Here is a 20,908-nt window from a genome sequence, read left to right as displayed (position 1 = left end):
GCTTAGGGTGATAAAGAAGATGCTGCGTGTGTAAAGTGACAGGGCTAACGTTAGGTGACCTTGTCTGACAGGCTGAGTGAAGGTACTGTCATTGCCTATGTTGTGAGCCAACCAGCCAGGCGGAACTTGCCAGAACACCTGCTGACACTTTGCCTGCCCGCCTGCCTCCACATGACACTCTGTACAGTCGTACAACTCACTCCTCACATACAGGCATCACTCCACTCACACAGTCCAAACAGATCTTTGTGTGCACAGCCCATTTTACTTGCTAACACTGTGCTTGCTTGTGAGAGTTGGAAATCTATTAACCCCCTGCTGCCCACATACACACAAAAGTTCCCTATCTCTCTCAATACCTTCAGTGATGTGCGTGTGTTCACACATAATTATCATGAATCCAACACATTTCACAGTCACTCTACCTGTCTCTTCATCTATTGTAATGTCTCTCTTTCTTTCTTCCTCTTTGTCTTTCTCTGACACATAAAATCCTGGCTTTTACAAGAGAATCTTTTAAAACTCTGTGTCTGACAGTGTCGATGCATACTGTTTTAACGGTTTAGATTTTTATGAATTCAGCAAGATGAAGAACTTAATCATTGTCATGATAAATCTGGGAAGATTGGAGACCTGCATTATGTTCCCACTGTTTGAGTTGCTGATTTAGTGGAGTGGGAGATCTCAGATGAGATTAAGTGTTGATTTGTGTTGGAGAAACCTTCACCATTCTGTTCCCTGGGAGAGAGATCCCTTACGATCCCTTGCGGATATCTTGTGTTTCTACTAGTGTATTTACTCCTAAAAGTGAGTGAGATTTCAAAATTTAGTTTTCATGGCAAGAGGATGTAAGGATTCCCTGCTGAGACATGGTCAGCATCACTTAACCTCAGAGAGGAGGAAAAGGGCAAATGCAACAGAACACAATGCACACAGCCAGGCAGGAAGTATTAGTCAGTGTTATGCACAGTCAGTGTAGAGGGACAGAGTTCCAGCACTGTGGCTTTGGCCGGACTTCTGTAGTTACGTGCCAAACACGTCTCTCCGTTTCTCCCTCTCTAACTCTTTCTCTGTGACATTGGAAGACCACATGGTTGGCAGAGGCCCAGGCTTGTGGAGGAGGCTCATTCCTGGGATGGCCATTGGCGCAGAAACACCCAGATGCATGACTTATGCAATGCTACAGGACTCAGAGACACAGGGAATTAGGATAGGTTTGCCGAAAGAGGGGAAGCTAGGACACTGCATAAGAGATATTATAAGGATCAAAAGTCAGATTTAGGCAGTCTAGATGCAACAAAGTGAAAGATATGATGGGCGAAACAGGTCAACAAGCTAATTCATTAAATGGAAAGGAAAGATAGAGAGAGGGAAGATAATCAAAAGGAAAGTTAGATGTAGACAGAGATAAAACAGCAAAGATAATTAAGAACATTAATTCATCATTCATCTTTAGTAACCACTTGAGCCTACTAAGGGTTTGCAGTGGAGCTGGAGCTTTTCCTGGGGACCTGGTAGCTTCAGGCAGGAATACACCCTGAAAGGGACGCCAGTCCATCACAGACCACTATTCACCTCATACCTAGGGGCAATTTTAATGTCACCAATCCTGGTATGTTTTTGGGAGGTGACTGGGAACCTGAGAACTCATAGGAAACCTATGTGAACATGGGGCGAACATGCAAAACTACACACAGAGAGTAACCCAAGTTGGGATCCTGGAACTGTCAGATGGCAATGCGACCTGCTGCACCACTGTGAAACCCAAATTATTAAAAGGGAGAGCCTAGCCAAGTACATTGCTTTAACTAAACTCAGTAAATATGTATGCACGGCCACGATTTTGGCAAAACCCTTACCAGAATCCACTGATGACCAATGGTTTTAAAGATATTATGGGGTAGTGTGTCTGGGAAGGTTTTTCATACATCCATGATCAATAAGCTGGACTGTGGAAATCAGGGCAAGATCTGGAAGACCAAGTAAACTCTCAGACAAAACTGCCAGTATGCTGGGCAGAAAGTCAAAGCAAAATCCCCAAATGACAACAAAGACCTGCAGGAAGGTTTAGACATGAGTGGTGGTGCACTGTTATATTGTGCAGCAATACTTGCACAAACATGATCTGCATGGAAGATCATCAGAAGGAAACCTTTATTGGGACCTCTTCACAAACGTCAACATCTGAAGAATTCAAAACAACATCTAGATAGCCAGAAGCATTTTGGAAACAAGTGCTGTGGACTCATCACTAAAAATGGAACTAAGTGGCCACAATTATCAATGGTAAATTTTGGTGGATCAATCATTATACTTTGGGGTAGATGGAAGAATGGATTCTGGTATATATCAGAAAATTCTGGAAGCAAATGTGACACAGTTGTCAGAAAACTGAAACTGAAATGAGACTGGCTTCTACAACAGGACAATGATTTAAAACAAACCTCAAAATCCACCATAAACTACTTTAAAAAATTCAAGCTGAAAAAACTTTTGGAATGGCTCTCACAGTCCTGACTTGAACATCACATAAAATCTGTGGGTAGATCTTAATCATACTGTGCAGCAAGCTGGCCCAAAAATATCACAGAGCTTGAAAGATTCTGCAAGGAATGCTGGTTGAAATTCTTAAAAACAATTCATCAAATATAAACTATCTGTGCATTTTTAAATGTAGTTTGCTGCTGAGGTTGTGTTACTTCTTTTCACGTCAACAAATTAACAAAATATATAACTTGGCCAGGGGTGCCCAAATCTTTGCATACAGTGGTGTCTATTAGCATATGCAAAAAGGGAATAGATGTTATAGTCTTAAATATATTTCACCATGAAAAAAGAATCAGTTTCCAATCTGATATGGACTAACATGTTGTATGACTTTCTAATGTTTAATCTTACTCTCAATAACATACTGTGCATTCTTTAAATTCCATTTACTTAAGACTTTGAGAATGGACACTTACATGTCTTACTGCAAGGTTATTGCAATAGACAAGTAGTAAAACAGTCATAGACAGCAGGTTATTATTTAATCAATAATGGATTTGAAGACTTAATGTTCATCACTTTTTTCGAGGTTTTGAATGAACATAACAGACCCAATATATATGCAACCCAGTCCCTTAAAATATCTTCCTACAAAGCAAAGTCCCAAGTGTTGAATTAACTGTTCTGAGTTAACTGAACTGAGTGTTCATTTGTATAAAATGTGTATTTTATAAACACTGTATGTGTAAATTAAACACAGTGACTGTTAATTCTACACTTGGGGTTTCATTGTGCACAGACGTTCTTCTTCAAGGTACCTCATGGTTTTTGTAGTACAAAGAAATAAAGTGCAGGAAGCCTAATAAATGTTATGTGATTTATGAATTTTCCTGCTTGTTCTGCAGCAAGAATGCATGAAATCTATGTCCTTATTGAACTCTAGCCCTGGACTGCATGCTGCACAGCGGGGAACTCCAACGTGCAATTTTAAGTAATGGTTTTTGCAGATCGACATCCTGGAAAATGACAATAGCCATATTCATTTATTCATTCATTCATCTTCAGTAGCCACTTTATCGCTGGCAGGGTCACTATGGATTCAGAGCCTGTCTGAGGAACTCTGGGCATGAAACAGTAACCTGAACTTAGATCGAACCGGGGACCCTGGAGCTATGACAGCATGAACTCTTCCTGTTTTGCCCACCCTAGCCATATTTCTCCATTGTAAAACATAATTATGCTCAAGTTAAAAATACCATTGTTGCAAAAAAAAAAAAAAAAAAAAAAAAAAGGAAAAGCACATATACCGGCTGTGTAGGCTATTTCACATCCAGAAGTACAGACAGAATAAACTATTCAATTGATCACGTTCGTAACATTTCTTATGTTTTCCTGACATTTGATGAAGGACATGTATGTATAGAGGTTACCCAGATATCCAAAAGGAACAGGGTGAGGTTATGAAGACATTACATTTTGTTCCGTTTTATAGAAATTATGCACTAAGAAAAGTTAGGAGCACTAACTTATGTTGTTAAAAAAAAAAAAAATGATAAATGTGACTTATGAATATGCAAAGTGTGCCACCATGTTGGATATTTACTGGATATTTGCCATGTTACCATTTTCTAAACACAGCTAGACATGATTAATGGAGATAATTACCGTAAATGAGGGATAGACACTTTCTACAGCAACGAATTTTCTATGTGATGTAGATAATACGTATCTTTAATAGAGAGCATGAGGAAGGCTGACCTAAGAACATAGAACATTATCAGCGAGTGTTGTAATTAACAAAGAGGTGCAAGGTGCACTGAGACATCCATCCATCCTTTTTCCATAACGCTTTTCCTACACAGGGTTGCTGGGGAGCCTGGAGACTACTCCATAGCCCTTTTCCACTGGGGCTGGAGCCGGAGCCCAGTCTCGTACCGGGCTTGTGTGCTTTCCACACAAAAAAACCCCTGGGCCTGTGCCCAAATCCTGGAGCCGAACCGCCCCTGAAACTTGCTGGTCTCAAACAAGGCCACCGGTGATGTCAGTAGGCAGAGCTTTCCCTACAGACCGCAGTTTGAAAGCTTTTTTCGGGAATGCGGTAAACATTAGGAACCAAGATTAAACATGTCGGTTCAACAGTTGTTGGCAGAAGAGACCAATGCTCTCCTTGCCCTCGGGTCGACGAGAGAAATTCAAGACAAATTGGAAAGTAGCATCAGAAAAAAGCGCGTATATGAGGAGATAGCGGGGGAAATGGCCACTTTAGGATTTAGCTGTTCTGCTGATCAAGTGGTCAACAAATAATTAAAAAAAAATTAAAAAGGAATACAGGGATCAGACAAGAAAGATGAACAGAAGAGGCAGTGGACAGAGCAAAATGATTAATTTTGATGTCATGGACTCCGTTCTGGGACATCCCCAGAGGGATGAAGCACATGTTCTAACCACAGTGTTCCCTGCACTGTAACATGAGCTCCATTTCCCCTTTGCTCAGAAAGGTCTTACACCTTGCTCCCAAGTTTGAGACTTTGAGGTGGCAATTAGACATATGTCCTCACACTGTTGATTATTCACTCTTGCAACCCACTTTCTTCTGGAAACTTATTTGAGAATCTGCAGAATGACTACTTACTACTACTACTACTGCTTCTTTTTGGCTACATTCTTGAAATGAGTATTTTGTGGTGCCATGATGAAAGACGTCTTACTTCTAAGTGCCTTCAGAAAATCTTCCTTCTTCACGGTTTGATATGCAAATGAGCATTCAACTGATATGCAAATGAATCTATTGCGTCATCCGAAGACTTTCTGAGCGTGCATTACTTAGTTTCCCCCTCTTCGCTTGTCAATACCTTTGTGTGAGCACAATTCCAGGGGCGCACTTACTATTACGCAAAGGTCGGCAACTGCCTTGGGCCCCGAGCTACCAAAAGCCCCCCAAACGCTACATAAACTTATACTGCGCATCTGCGGATATGATTCAGGAAGAAAGGAGCCAACTCCTAAAAATACAGGCGACGTCACGTGTAGTGTAGGGACAGCAAAAATGAAGTGAAGCAGCGGTGCTTTTTTACATTTTTATTTATGTATTTATTTATTTATTTATTAATCAAAGCCTGTGAAGTGTTTTAATTAACAGATTTTGCCTTTGGCGTGAAGGCAAGGCTCTAGCATTACAACCAAAGAACAGCGAGGCTGAGACAAGCAACAGGGTTCATTCATTCATTCTCTCTCTCTCTCTCTCTCTCTCTCTCTCTCTCTCTCTCCAAATGAAACCCTGAACTCTGTAGACATGATCATATGTGAGTTTAATGTCATGATGATAGTGGGCCATTCAGATGTGGATTCATGTTCACTTCATGTGCTACTTCAAATAAATATATTCACATTCATGTGCTACTTCAAATAAATATGTTTGAATATTACCACAATTTCGAAAAAAGAAGAATATTATAATAAGCTGCTGTCCAGCTGTACCATACAGCGACTTATTGTTTGCTCTTGGTTAGTGGCCATAGTGAAATAGACTTATTTATTCATATAGGCCTAATATCAAGATTAATTTAATTATATTAATATTAGAAAAAAATACATTATTATTATTATTATTATTATTATTATTATTATTATTATTATTATTATTATTACCACTACGACTACTACTACTATTATCATTATTATAGTAAAAGTCGTAGTAGTGGTCTGTTTTTTTGGGGTAAAATGATTAGATGTGGATTGATGTTAGTACTAAAATATAAAGTTTCACTCCTGATTGAGGAGTTCACAGCTGAGTGGTGCAGCTCTCCTACACTGCACTCAGATGATGCCCCCTGACTAGATCACATGCTGTCTTGATTGTTTTATATTCTTTGTCTATTTATATTCTTTTGCTATTTTACAAATATGGCTTGATGTCTGGTCAGTGCCATTTGAAATAAATATGCTTAAATAGCATTTATGTTTCTGCATTGTGTTGTATTTTTATACTAGTAAGTGGTGTTAAAAAAATTGGTCTAAGCATCAGTGAGCCGGTGTGTTATGATGGGGTGTGTTGTGGGCCGGGTGTGGGGATCCGCTCAGGGCTAGAAAGTCCAGGGCCACTTTTTTGTCCAAGTTCAACCCTGATTATTGCTATTAATGCTAAATAACATATGGTGAAAATTTAAATATTGATGTTAAACCACTGAAATGAGGCCCCCATTCATACATTTTGCTTAGGGCCGCTAAATCACTAAATTCGCCCCTGCAAAATTCATGCACATTTTAATGACCACGCAGGCTGATAGGGTCCTCGCGCTCCATTAAAAACACGATTTAAACGCAATTACTTCTCTCTCTCTCTTTTTGTCTCGGCTCTCCCGTCACTCTCTGTAGATTAATAATAGCTGGCGGAGGGTTTGAGGACTGAGGAAACGGTTGCCAATGACGACCGACCCGTCAATACTCATGCATAGTGTCACTAGGGCGCCTTTTTCCCAGCACAAATAGTGAGCGGACGGGATTTTGGCGAAACATCAACCAATGTCGGAGGCTCGCCGCTGGTTGGAGATGGAGCATGGGGGGCTGTGCGATCCAGGTCCGGCGGAATTCCCCCTTGCCAAATCTGGCACTTTATCAGCGCGTTGCACGCAGCCGGTAATATTAAATGGCACGATTGCACCGATCCCGCCCACCCGCGCTCGTGCATAGGACACACATCTCTCACCAAAAAGCCATCACCATCCAAATATGCCACTTTCCTGCCTCCTTCTCTTCCCTCTGCGGATTTAAACGCGTTTGGCAGACAGATCTGGCGCTGAAATCGTCTCACGTGACCGTTGATTCTCTCTCTCTGCTCTCCATATAGCTAGCACCTAACATTTATCCAGGTCCAAATTTTGCCAGAAGAACTGCCAGGAGCATAAGATGCATTGGAAGAGGTGCACCGAGGCGTTAACACTCCTGTCACATCTCAACCTGTCAGTGCAACAGGTGGCACACGCACCTACACTAAGAAAAGGGGGAAAGGTTACAAAACACACAACAGAGTTTTTTCTTTTCTTTTTAAAGCTAAATTCATTAAGCAGTCTGTATTTGTAATCCCTTGGCTGCTAATAATTTTGTGATTGGTGCTAAAACGGACCACTTAGTCATTTTATTAAATGCCTTTAATAAATGGATTTTTACATAGGCCTATGTCTATGTGTCTACAGGTCTATATGCATGGCATTTTTTTTTTTTTTTTTTTTTTTTGCAGAACAAACCTAAAGCATAGAATATTAAATGACAAGTGTCTCACTGGATAAACCTGGGCCAGAGGGAAAGATTCGTTTCCAGCCCTGTGCATTTTGTCTGATAAATAACACGCGCAGTTTAGACACGGAGATGAACGTACGCACGTGGGCATAACGATCATGTGCGCGCAAATCGTAACGGAGGCACTCGTTTTGCGCGTTCCTGCATTTCGTTTATTAACGGTTCCTGTGAGGTGGTGTAAAGGCGGTAGTTGCGCGCGCGCTGACACTCGTTGCGTGAGCGCTTGCGTGTGAATCCGGTTAGAAATCTAAAGAGGAAAAAAAGAAAAAGCAAAAAAAAAAAAAAAAAAAAAAAAAAAAGAACCAGAGACCAGACAGAGATTCGACTGATTTTCCTCTTACTGTCTTTCTCTCTGTTTTACTTTATTTTATTTTTTCTCTTTGGAGCTGGATGAGATTAAAATTTACGAGCTCGCGGGCTGCCTTTTCAAGCAGTCTGTCAGAACAATCAACTGTTGCTGCGCGCAAACGATTTGAAAAGGGGAGTCGAAATTTCACAGGCTTTCTCATGTGGCTTTGAATTTGGCACGGCGCGGCGATGGGCGTGTGATTCCAGCGCGCCACTGAATTGTTCAGTAACATGGAAGAAAGACTGTTGCTAACAACGATGCGTTGGCTACACTCGCGCGCTCGCTTTTGATATTGCAGACGAGTCTTACACAATGAGCGCGCGCTCCGCGGCTCGCCGCGCTTTTGGTTCGGGCTTGTTGCATATTTGGATCCGACCGTAAAAGACGACCGAGCGGACAGTAATAAGACAGACTCGACGTGAAAGATCGTGGTTGGATTTACGATTTGGTTGATTTGTGACCTTGTCCAGCGTTAAAGAGAGAGAGAGAGAGAGAGAGAGAGAGAGAGAGAGAGAGAGAGAAAAACCGCCCAGATGCTGATGATGGAGAACGGCGGGATGGACGCGCATCAGGTTGAACGTGACGGGGATTACGGCCGCGCGCGCTCCTGCACCTGGCCACAGCTGCCGCGTCCGGAAGAGGAACTCCGTGTTCCACCAGTAAAAGAGGAGCCGTTTGACGTGCCCGCGTGTCGCGCCGAGAGAAACGGCGGCGGAGCACCGACAGAGCTGAAGCACCCTGCCGGAGCACCGGTACCCCTCGCGGCGGCCGCCGCTGCGCTGGACGCGGCCGGCCAGCTGCGCAAATCCAAATCGTCGCGGCGGAACGCGTGGGGCAACCAGTCCTACGCCGACCTCATCACCCGCGCCATCGAGAGCACGCCCGACAAGCGCCTCACGCTCTCCCAAATCTACGACTGGATGGTGCGCTTCGTGCCATATTTCAAGGATAAAGGGGACAGCAATAGCTCTGCCGGCTGGAAGGTATGCTTGTGCAACAACGATCGTGGTTTTATTTTGCATTCTCGTGCATGAAGCCACTGCACGCGTGCTACATAGGTACAGGGTACAGGGTACAGACAGCTTTCACTGCTCTAGTAGTAGTAAAAAAAAACACCAACCCATTGTGTCCTCCGGTGACCGCAGCACACTGAACTGATCAATTAAAATGATGCCTCGTATCATGACGCATAAGAGCGCGATGAATGGTGAGCAGTGGGACGTGGGGGTGGAGAGGGTTCACTGGGTTCGTAGTGCTGGGCTCGCGTTGAGAGAAAAACCCATCCGCCCAGCTTCGTGCGAATGCGAAGCTCCATGACGCATTTGAGCTGATGAGATTGTAGTGATGTGTAGTGTATGTGTGAGCCGGGGGTTGACGAGTGTAAAGATCTCCAGGGAGGCAATCCGGCCAGGGGGAAATACAGGCTACACACGTAAACCAGCCCCCACCCCCCCAACTCCCCACCCACACATATTTTACTGTCAGAAATAAAAGAGTGCGAATAAGAGAGTTCAAGAAATCGAGACGCACCGTATTAGATTGTATCGAACAGTAATATGATGAGCCAACTGCAACCGCAAAAGTAAACCACAACATACTTGGCGACAGATGAATGCAAATGATGTCACATTGGGACGGTTAACCGGTTTATTTCCCTCAGAGTGGCCTATGACTTACTTTCATAAGAATCTAATTAGTTGTGTGTGTGTGTATTTTTTTTTTTTAAAGTTTTTTTTTTTGTTCACATTGTGGCCAACTGAGTGCACATGCTTCATAATGCAGCACATAAGGGATCTTTCTCTCTGGTGTGTTCATATTTTCTCTGTCTCACTGTCTCTCTCTCTAAAAAAGGGGGGATTTGACTACCTCTTTCTTCAAATATGATATTCTTAATATTTGAATGTTTCCCAAGAGAGGTCCAGAGCACGATTTTGGAACAGAATTTTTGTGAATGATTTGTGTCATTTTGGCAGAGCACTGAGAAAGTCACAACACACACACACACACACACACACACACACACACACACATACACACACACACACACACACAGACAGAGAGCGAGAAAGAGAGAGAGAGACATGTGCCTAGTTTGGAAATATGAACTTAAAATTAAGACACAAGACAAGAAATAAGTTGTGCAGTCTATTCAAAATGATTTACACATGTGGACCTTTAGGCTGTGTAGGGTTTTATAGTGTCTTTTACTCGAGCCTGGTCGTTTATGAGACTGCTGTTAAATATGGAATGTTGTTAGTACCTGAAGAGGGTAAGTAATAGCAATTTTATTGTAACCTATATGATTTGAGAGCATGTAAAACGGTATTAAATAATACTGCCTACAAGCCACGGGACTCACTTTTAGCAACGGCTACACAAAGGCCTCAAACTGTCCGTATATAATATACGTGATGTTAAGTCCCTAATGTGTCCTTGGTTCGGACGTTTTGTCCTCTGTGCATTGTATTTGTATTTGCTACATCTCCTTTCACTATGATTGAATGTAATTGTTTACAGCAGTTAGTTTAATATCTGAACGGATATTACCCACGACAGGATTGTTTTCAGATGTAGACCCCCCAGTCCAAAGCTACTGTAGCTTATAGTAAATCGTAAAATCATAATGTCAAAACTAGATTTAAATCTGGCCTAATTCCTCTGGATGTGTTTGCTTTGCCCCAGGATCTACAGCTGGGTGTCCGTCATCCACTCCCATTGGACACTGCAGCAGGGTGCAGGCTTTGATTTGTCAGAGGGGTGTGATAAGAGTGAAAAACAACTTGATTCAATCAAAATAATGTTGTGGAAAACAGGCTCACACACTCGCACGTGTTGGCCCCTGAACAGTTGGCATCAGCGGAACCCCCCCCCCAAGTATACACATAAACAAATGTAATCACTCTCTCACACACACACACACATATATACAGACACTGGTGAAGTCATATGGGGAGGGGGTAAAGTAAAAACAGATTATAAGTACTGTGTTAATAAAGCAGTGTGTGTGTGTGTGTGTGTGTGTGTGTGTGTGTGTGAAATGTCAGTGTTTGTGTTTGGAGTGTTAGGACATAGTAACAAGAATATCTACAAGAAGTATGTGGTGAGTTGTTTTTGTTTTTGGAGGCTTCACTATAGCGTGCTAATTTTACAAGAAAAGCTCAGTTTGTCGAAGCAATAATGTGAGAAACCAGAATACTGAAGTAGAGGTGTGTGTGGGACTCTTCTTATATCACTGAAGGAATTCTGACCAATCCCTCACGCATCTGCATGTTATTTTTAGTTTGTACCCTCCCACAATATTTTCTTATGGACTGAGCTTAAATCACAGTGACCCCGTTCAGGATAAAGAGTTACTGAAGATGTATGAATGAATCCCATTTACATCAGATAATGGTAATGTGTCGCATGTCCAATACACTCCTATCTTAAGCAACATGGTCTTTCTTTGCTTAGCGTGAGAGTAAAAGCCGCTACACTGAATTATGGGAAGTTGAAAGAAGGCAGCATGGACTAGAGGTGAAATAATTGCTAAAAGAAGCAGAAGATCACTGATTTGGCCTTGTAGACTTGAAAGAAAAAATATGAATCAGCAGGAATTAGTTGAATGATCTATAAGGAAAGTGTATAAAAGCCCAGAAGCCCTTTGACCTGAAATGGGAGTACAGAGTAATGGGTTCATTCAAGGTTGTATCTTGCAGGATATGGTATTCATACAATGAAAAGCTGGATTAAAGGTGGTATAATCGTGCAGGGGGTAGCATTGCTGCCTTACAGCACCAGTCCCAGAGCTCAGGTAACTGTCTGTGTGGAGATTTGCATGTTCTTCCTGTGTTTGCATGGGTTACGCAGTGGTGGACTTAGCACTAGGCAATGGTAAGCAACTGCAGTGGGCCCCCAGAAGCCCCCTAAAATGAAAATGACATATATTTTTAATTATTAATGCTGAAAAACTATGCTGAAATGGGGGCCACATTCCTATATTTTGCCTAGGGCCTCCAAATCATTAAGTCTGCCCAAGGGTTACCCTGGGTTCTCTGGTTTCCTTCAACTGTCCAAAATATGCAGGTAGGTGGACTGACTGCACTAAACTGCCTGTAGGTATGAATGTGTGTGTGTGTGTGTGTGTGTGTGTGTGTGTGTGTGTGTGTGTGTGTGTGTGCATGGTACCCTGTGTTGAACTGTATGAATTCGCCTTGCGCCCAGTGTTCCTGGGATAGGCTCCGGATCCACTGCGACCCTGACTGTTATGAACTGGAGAGGAATGAATGACTGAATAAATAGGAAATCTTTTTAAGAAATGGGACTGAAAGATTTTCTTGAAAGCCCCACTGCAAGAAAATAAGAAGTTATCAATGTTGACTGAGGAATAGCTTGTTAAGAATTCATAATAGGTTCTAGAGAAAGTATGTGGAGCATTCTTCTTCAACGAAGAAATTTGCTTCTCTGCCACCCCAAGCTCTGATTTGGCTGCCCATGTCAGGCAGCTATGCTAACAAACCAAGAAAGCTCATACAAAGCTCAAATGGCTTCAGAAAACACCATTGGCATTTTCCTGACAAAGGCACAGCAGAAGGACAGAGAGCTTGGTGAGTTGGCTTGGCACTGATGCTTCATCAAAGCCCAGACAGTTTGAGAGTGAAATCTATGCTCTGGCCTTTGGCTAAGCTCGACTTGTGCTTTGGAGTCAGTGAGAGAAGGATCATGTGGAGTGAATCGAGCAAAGACAAGTTGGTTGCAGATGGTTTAAATATCCGGACTCTTTAGAGGCAAAGTAATAGATGCTAATGGTACAGTATTGTCCAGCTGTGAAACTTTATTCCATGCAGTTTAAGATACAAGAACTACGCAGATCCTTACAAAAGACCTAAGGCAATTTACCCAGCAACTTCTTTTATCGTGTTTTTAAGTACACTTTACTTATATAGAGGTGTCACAGTGGCACAGCTCCAGAGTTTTGCATGTTCTCCCCATGTCTGTGTGGGTTTCTTCTGGGTTTTCTGGTTTCCTCCAGTGTGTGCATGGTGCCATGTGAAAGACTGGAATCCCATCCATGGTACATTCTACCTCGTGTCCAGTGTTCCCAGGATTTGAGAAAGTGGTTACTAATTGAATAACTTTACTTCCATATAAAATGAGTCCGAACTCTCGGTATTGTCCTTGATTACAACAAGTGAACACCAAAGGCAAAAACCATCTCTTCCAGACAGATTTTTGGACTTCAACTTTAAATAGTGGAAAGCTGTTTGGTTCTGTTGCAGGCCCGAGGGCTGCAGGTGCGTTCAAGTTCCTCACATGGTCCCATTAAACCGAGGGGAAGAGACAAAAGCAGTACTTTCTCTCCCTTGTGACTCTGTGAGGTGCAAAACTCATATGGATTTTCTAGATTTGTCAGCAAGTTCTTTTTCCAAAAGGAGAACCATGCCATTTTGCAATACATTGCATGTTTCAGTGCTTTGAATATAGTTTTTTTAGACACGTGCAGGGCATGTATTGTTATGTGTGTGAGTGTGTGAGCCTGACAGGACTGCATGTCCAAGGGATGCAGCTCTAGTTAATAATTCAGACAAGGCTCATTATCATGGCAGTGCAGATCACTCTGATTCCACCTTAATTACAACTGCAGTGCTTCAATCATGCACACACTCCTTCATTCAACACCACAGAGACACTATTTTTTTTTTTTTTTTTTTTACTGAAGGACTCTCCTTTTATGGCATACAACTGCTAATTTGTAAGCTCTCATGTAATACTACCGTTCTTACATGAACTGCTCACACTCAAGTTAATTTAATTTATTATGAAGATAAAATTTTGGTTGACAGTTATCTCTCTCTTTCCGACTTTTCTTTCTTGCTCGTCACTGATTACTGAAAAAGCATACATTAAAAATGCAATGTACTGTACTCTGCAACTAACACGGGATACAACAGCTACCGTAACTAGCATGCTGATTTGACTAGCAACATTACGAGTAGTTTGTATTGAAGTAATTACCAACTGTCCTCATTAACACTGACATTTATACCATAATTCAAACATTTACATCACAGCTATCTCTCCACATAAGGTTAAAGTCTGGTAGCATAGCATCTCGTGAGAGATTGTTTTTCAGAGGATTAAGTCTATGGGCAAACCTAGTGTCTCCACAGCTGAGGTCATTTTGGAAGCAATCACGTCTGATTGGTCAGTCAAATTATTCCTCAAAGTAGGTTATATTCTACCACTACATTATCAGGATGTTGTGGATAATTTCAATTTTGTATCCGACAGCTGGAGAGTGCTCCATAAGAGGTAAAAAGACAAAACCTTCTTCAACTACCGTTGTCCGGATCTTGGTGTTTTCACAGCTAATCAAAGCCATTCATGCACTTATATTGTTATTGTGCACTGGCACATGTTTTCCAGTAACCAGAGTTGAGGTGATTCACCTAAGCCACACTCTCAAAATACTTTTTTTTTTTTTTTTTTTTTTTTGCAAAAACACTTCAGACAGTGCTCCACTTTTAAGCAAAAATTTCATCAAAAAACCCCTAATTCTTTCATTCTTTTTGCTCAGATTTTGTGAGCATTAAGACATAAACTACAGTTCAAATCAGTAAATCAGAAATTCCTTATCATGACTAAAAGTACAGAGCTTTTCTCTACACTTCTGCAGCTTTCTCTGCGGGGTGGAAAAAAAACAAAAAAAAAAACACCTCCAAAACGTTTCTATATGTAGTATAATGCACCAAATCTTCTTCTGGACAGGAACTTACAAAGAGGAAGGGAGATAAACAGTTTAAAATGAAAGTTCATTGTGATGTACCTAACATTCTCTGGTCAAATAGAAATAGGCAAGTAGGTTGTGGTATTGAATCAAATTCATGGTGCCATCGATCATCCCAAGAGCTCCTGAACTGTTAGATGTGAAGCAGCTCCAAAACATCAATGATCCACTCCTATACTACAGCGGGTATGTGGTGCTTTTCCTGGTATATGGTTCCCTGTTTTGTCAAACATGCAATGGTTTGCGGAGACGAACAATTTTTGGTTTCATCTGAAAACAACACATGACTACAACGAACACTACATGACTCCTTAGTCAATGACTAATTTTTATTCTCAGTGACTACATCCCCCAGCTCTATGACTATTCGCTGCGCAGTCTCGCAGCGACTGTTTGTGTAGAATGAACAGTTCCGCAATGCTAATTTCTCAGTCCTTGAGCGATCACAGAGGCTCTGATACTTTCAAGCACGTTAGTTATTCTTGATGATGAATCAAGTAGTGCGAACCCCTCTGTGACTCGTTGCAAGTACAGCAATGAGAAAAAGCCAATGAGATGAAATCGAACTTGCGTGCTGTCATGTGCAGCAGATCCCTGAAGCCAGTTTATGACATAAATCAGCCACATCTATATGTGCGGGATGATGAGAGCTAAAGCAGAAAGCATGCTTCACATTTTACGCGTACGCTAGGAACAGCGTATTGTACGTGCGCCACCTGATTTTTCAAGGTCGCACATACACATTTAATTCTTTTGCACTATTTTGTTCTTCCACAAGGTGGCATCAGTGACCCAGGACTGTTGATTCTCAAGGTAGTTGAAGAAAAAACGGAAAAAACGGAAGAGATGGAAACGAGTGCAGGTTAGAAAGTACCCGCATTTGTATAATTCTAGCCTTAAAGTGTTTAAGGATTTGTATATGGGTGCTAATCGTGGCGAGAGGTTGCCCAAGCAGTGTTCTTCCTGTTGTTCTGATTTTTCTTCTGCTTTACTGCTCTGTAATGACTCTTGTAGGCCAGGAGGGGTAGTGCAAGTAGTCGTAATAGTAGTCATGCATACGACTGTAAAAAAAAAAAAAAAAAAATAAAAAGTATAGCAGAGGCTTAAATGTCAGCACAATAATAACACTTCTATAAGAAATAATTTTTTCTTGTTTTTGTACAAAATAGTGACAAAGTCACATGATAGCAAGCTTTTGTATTTATTTGCATGGGAAAGTGGGATTTAGGGAACAGGCATGCTTCGGTAAGGATCTCAGGGTGAAAGATTGTGTAGTTGTTTGTCAGCCTTCTTTGTGTGTGATCACAAAACAACTAATTGCCAGTGAGTAAATTTGTGTCCTGTAAAAGGGTCAGCGTTTCAGGGATTCTGAAAGTCATGTGGTGTGCACTCAGCTTTACTTCTTGATTCCTTTCATTTTGATCATTTTGAAACTTGACAATCCCAAAAATCTAATCTGACACAGTTTGCGCTCCTCTTTGACTTCCTTACTAACCTTCTCAATGTGTGTGGGCCAATATACTCATAAGTCCTCTTTCTGGATAAAAAAAAAAAAAATCCCAAACCAACAACAAAAAACAAAACTGAACATATATTTTTAAAAAATGTTTATATATTTAATAGATCCATTGCCCATCTTGTGCAGGTCAGCATTATTTTTTCCCATTCTCTTAAATGGTGCCAAAAATTATGGCGTTGATTATCCCTTTGTTAGTTGAAAGAGATCAGTCAAAGATCAGTTATGTGTTGGTATTATGAGGTACTTACATTTTTAATCAGATATTCATGAGGCTCTCTCCCATTGGACAAGCAGAGACGGATGAGCCATAATCAGCCACAGGAGAACGGCAGTGATTAATGCAGCCTCTGCGGACTGTGCAACGGAGCTCGTGATACCCTCCAGTGTCCCACTTTGATGCCTCCGCTTCAAGATATACAGCCCGCTATTGCCTTGTAAAAGAGAAGAATTACAACACATGCTTTGCTGTTGTTAGTGGTTTGAGATGTAGCCATGCAGTTACACAATGTTCCTCATCTTAAACGGTTATGTTGTAGTCTTTGTGTACCTGATGTATGGCTTGTGTATGGTGCTTTGTCCTGATCTGTTGCAGCGTTGCTCTAATAATGCCAGCAAGACATTTTTCCACGTTTAGGTCGGTTGCAAGCGCAAGAGCTGTGTCTAATATTCTACATTATAAGCTATGTATGAATGCTCTATGACTATATAACACAAAACCTATAGCCGATGTATAGATTATATTGCGTGTACATGTGTATTGGAATGTAGGCATGTTTGAAGGAAGACGTGGGTTATGAAGCAGGCAGACTTGAGGTATAAAATGGCAGCTGAGTGTGGCGGATTTGCATGTCAGTTTGATGAAAATAGGTCATGATGCAGACCACGCTGCATTTAGTATGCTGCCCATGTGTCTTTTGACTTCCCGAGACCACACATAGCCTTGGATGAACCCTATTCTCCTCTCTCCCTGTCTGTCTGTCTCCCCCCACCCCCCCTTCCCCCACACTCTCTCATGCACTGTGTAATTCAACATTTCATCTTCTGAAGCTGTCTTTTTTAATCGAAGCGTTTGCATGATAGCTTTGATGCAAGACACTGCATGATTCTCTCCCTCTCTCTCTCTTTCTCTCTCTCTCTCTCTCTCTGTCTCTCTCTCTCTCTGTCTCTCTCTCGCTCTCATTTCTAACTGGTCGTGCCTTTGCTGCTATTGATTTGTTGCTTTCTCCTAAATTTCAGCTGCATCAGATCTGGGATTTCATTAAGGATCTTTATTCTCTTTGATGATCTGCCACTAGATTAGTGTGTTTTTGTAGTCGTATCAATGTGTGTGTTAAATCCTGCATGCTAACAGTGTCGTAATCGGCCGGGCAATGAAAATGAAAGATTGAACAGGTTATCTATAAAGAACATCTTGAGAACATTTTTTAGAGAAAAAACAAGTCATCAAATCAATTAAACAAACAAACAAACAAATAAATCGGGTGGCACGGTGGCTTAGTGATTAGCACGTTTGCCTCGCACCTCCGGGGTTGGGGTTTTGATTCCCACCTCCGCCCTGCGTGCGCGGAGTTTGCAGGTTCTCCCCGTGTTTCGGGGGGTTCCTTTAGAAAGAACTAAAAATATGGTACTTTGTTGGAACCAAAAACAACAGCACCACCGTTAAAAAAAAACAAAAAACAACAACATATGAACTAGAGGCTTGGGTTGATTTCTTTCTATCCCAGACTGTAGATTCATGCAGCCTTTCGTTGATTTAGATTTTGTGTGTTGGGGCTAATTTAGTCCACTTCACTGTCACTCTGATAACACATCAGCAGCAACTGAACCTGGACATGTGAAACACGAATTACTTTCTCAGTAATTTGTTTTTTTCAATAGCCCCCCTCCCCAAAATGCCTTTGCAGGACATACCACTAGTAAAAAAAAACTAAGTACGCATCATCCAAAGTCCAAATTACACAAAGGGACAAACAAGACGACTGTAAGTTTTGTGTCCTTGGTCTGAATTAAAGAGCTGACTCTTTGACTGGAAGTGTAGCTTTTTCTTTTTTTACCAAGCTTGCTATTTTGTAGAGACATGGCATGATTAAGGACTTGAAACATTTCACACAAAAATGAAGAATCTTGCTGCCTATGTTATTCAAAGAATGAACAAATAAACAGATACAACACAGAATAGGAAGCACATTATTATTTTTTTAATATACAAAGCTTGCCAGAAAGGTTCACAGACATCTGCTTGAGGCATTGGGCCTGGGATCCCAACGGACACAGCAAAGACGTCGAATAAGTGAGAGGTATTTACTTTCCTGTGGGTGTGAATGAGCATCAGATATGAAAAAAAGACCATACGCATGATGCGTTTACATTATTCCTGAATCCGTCATTACTGACTGTCTGGTAAGGGTTGCTGTGGCTAAATTAGGGTATTCCTGCACACATCGCTAGCCGAAACCAATTATGAACTTGAGTGATGTAGCTGAGGTTGAGGATGTCTCACAGCCAAAATTCACATACCATGCTGACAACGTGTCAGCATTTCTAACTCCAGTTTTCCAGTATTTCCGAGGGCATAGTGGGGTATGGTCAATTTAAAATAATTACAGATAGTAGCATTGTGGTACACCCCTGGTATGCATAATAGCCTTAATTCCTATATGATAAGACGCCATGCTCTGAGACTCAACCCTAATGGTTTCATACTGTAATAGTAACGCCAGGTTAGTGATGGGTAGAAAAATTTGCTCAAGGCTTCCCATTCGATATAGTGAGCAGTGATCACTGTGTATAATGATATACACACACACAACATTTATTTTTGCGATCATAATCAATAATTATACAAATTAGGGACAACAGTCAGTACGTTCACATGGACAACAATAATCTGATATTATCCCAATTAAGATGATACTCCGATTAAGAAACTAGCATGTAAACAGCGATTATTGATGACCTTCATCCGACTAAAGTCATACTCGAAGTAAACACAAATGGAATTAAGACATATGGAGTATTCCTGTTTTAGTCACATTATCGACGTGTATTACAGACATGTCCACACCTTAATCACATTATTAACATCGTGTGGGAGTTTTCACCGCATTTTGCGACAGGACACGTACACACATGGCAGTGATCAACCGTTTGACGGCAAACAAGAGAGCACGGCTGTGTCTGAAACTCGTACGTATGCAGTTTGGGACGCAGCCCAAGGCTTCATGCAGTCGTCTATTTGCACGTACAACATGATGAATTATTTACTGCACTTGAAGCTTTCGTAAAGTTAAAAATGATACACCTAGAACTGTATACAGGACCATAACGAAGACCAACTGTATGTCGATACGTGAAATTCTAGTGGGACGTCGGACGGCGTGGCGCGGTGACGTAATGACGTGTGCCGTTAATCGCTCTATGTTCTATAACATGTAACACGGGAACATGAAAGAAATATTCTAAAAGCGACTCATGTAAACACCTTCATCACAATATTGTCTTATTCAGAATAAGCTCAATAATTAGATTACTGCTGTCTGTGTAAACGTAGTCAGTGTGTTGTTCTTATAATACGTTTCAGTAATGCATTTGTATAGATGCAAACCTGTATGCAACCATGCTGGTGAAAGTAGTGACCCTGGAATTACCTGAAGCCTTGAGGAATGATAACTGGGAAAGTGAGGTATATGTGGGAAAAGATGATGAATGTTGGAGCATGGAGTGTTGATGAGAGAGCGGTCTGGTCTCGGTGTGAGGCTGTGATTGCATGACTGATCTCAGTAAGCAGCCCTGTATGTGCCCTCGATTAAAGTCTCTCTCACTCTCTCTCTCTCTCTCTCTCTCTCTCGTCACTGTTAATGATGTGCTCCGCCCGCCGTGGCTTAGCTGAGTGATGCCTACTGACAGCACCACTTAAGCATAGAGACTTTTGCTGACATTCACATACATTAACACACACACACACACACACACACACACACACACACACACGGACATACATCTAGAAAGTCAGTTCCTGATACTGCACACACACTCACGCTTTCTCCAAACACACCTTACAGTTACAGCTTCATTTTGCAATTTCTGCTATTCATATTCATCTTGTATGCAAGTAAATTTGTATTGCTATAAGCAAGCCTTGTGCATAAGCATGAGCAAACATGTGACTTTTTTCAGTGTTCAGTGTATATTCTAATTACAACACTGCCATACACACTGGAAACACACACTGGAATAATCGTCTCTCTCTCTCTCTCTCTCTCCCCCTCTCTCTCTCTCTTTCTTTTTCTTACACACACATATATTTACATCAACTCCCAGGAAGCAGACCCCTCCTTACTGGTGTCTGGGCTGCATCTACGAGGCTCAGCTGACATTAGAAAGAGGGTCGATGTGAGAGATTCACTCACTCAGGCTGTCAGCCACTGCTGCTGTTCCTCCAAATCTTCATATTTCTCTACAGCGCACACAATAAAACCTGAAGCACATCTGC

At 41.6% G+C, this 20,908-nt stretch overlaps 1 protein-coding gene across 1 annotated transcript in view; it reads left to right on the top strand.

Moving 5' to 3' along the window:
- The first annotated feature begins 7,798 nt into the window (after positions 1 to 7,798).
- The window catches only part of foxo6b (forkhead box O6 b), a 35,601-nt gene continuing 22,491 nt past the window's right edge, over positions 7,799 to 20,908 (top strand). The window contains exon 1 of the mRNA XM_017480730.3: positions 7,799 to 9,114. Coding sequence (XP_017336219.1) covers positions 8,665 to 9,114 — 450 coding nt within the window. The 5' untranslated portion in view covers positions 7,799 to 8,664. The remainder of the gene's footprint in view (positions 9,115 to 20,908) is intronic.

Source organism: Ictalurus punctatus, chromosome 12 (genome assembly GCF_001660625.3).
Source record: "Ictalurus punctatus breed USDA103 chromosome 12, Coco_2.0, whole genome shotgun sequence".
NCBI lineage: Eukaryota > Metazoa > Chordata > Actinopteri > Siluriformes > Ictaluridae > Ictalurus > Ictalurus punctatus.
Note: the sequence above shows the minus strand (reverse complement) of the source record. Positions and strands in the feature narration are given on the sequence as shown.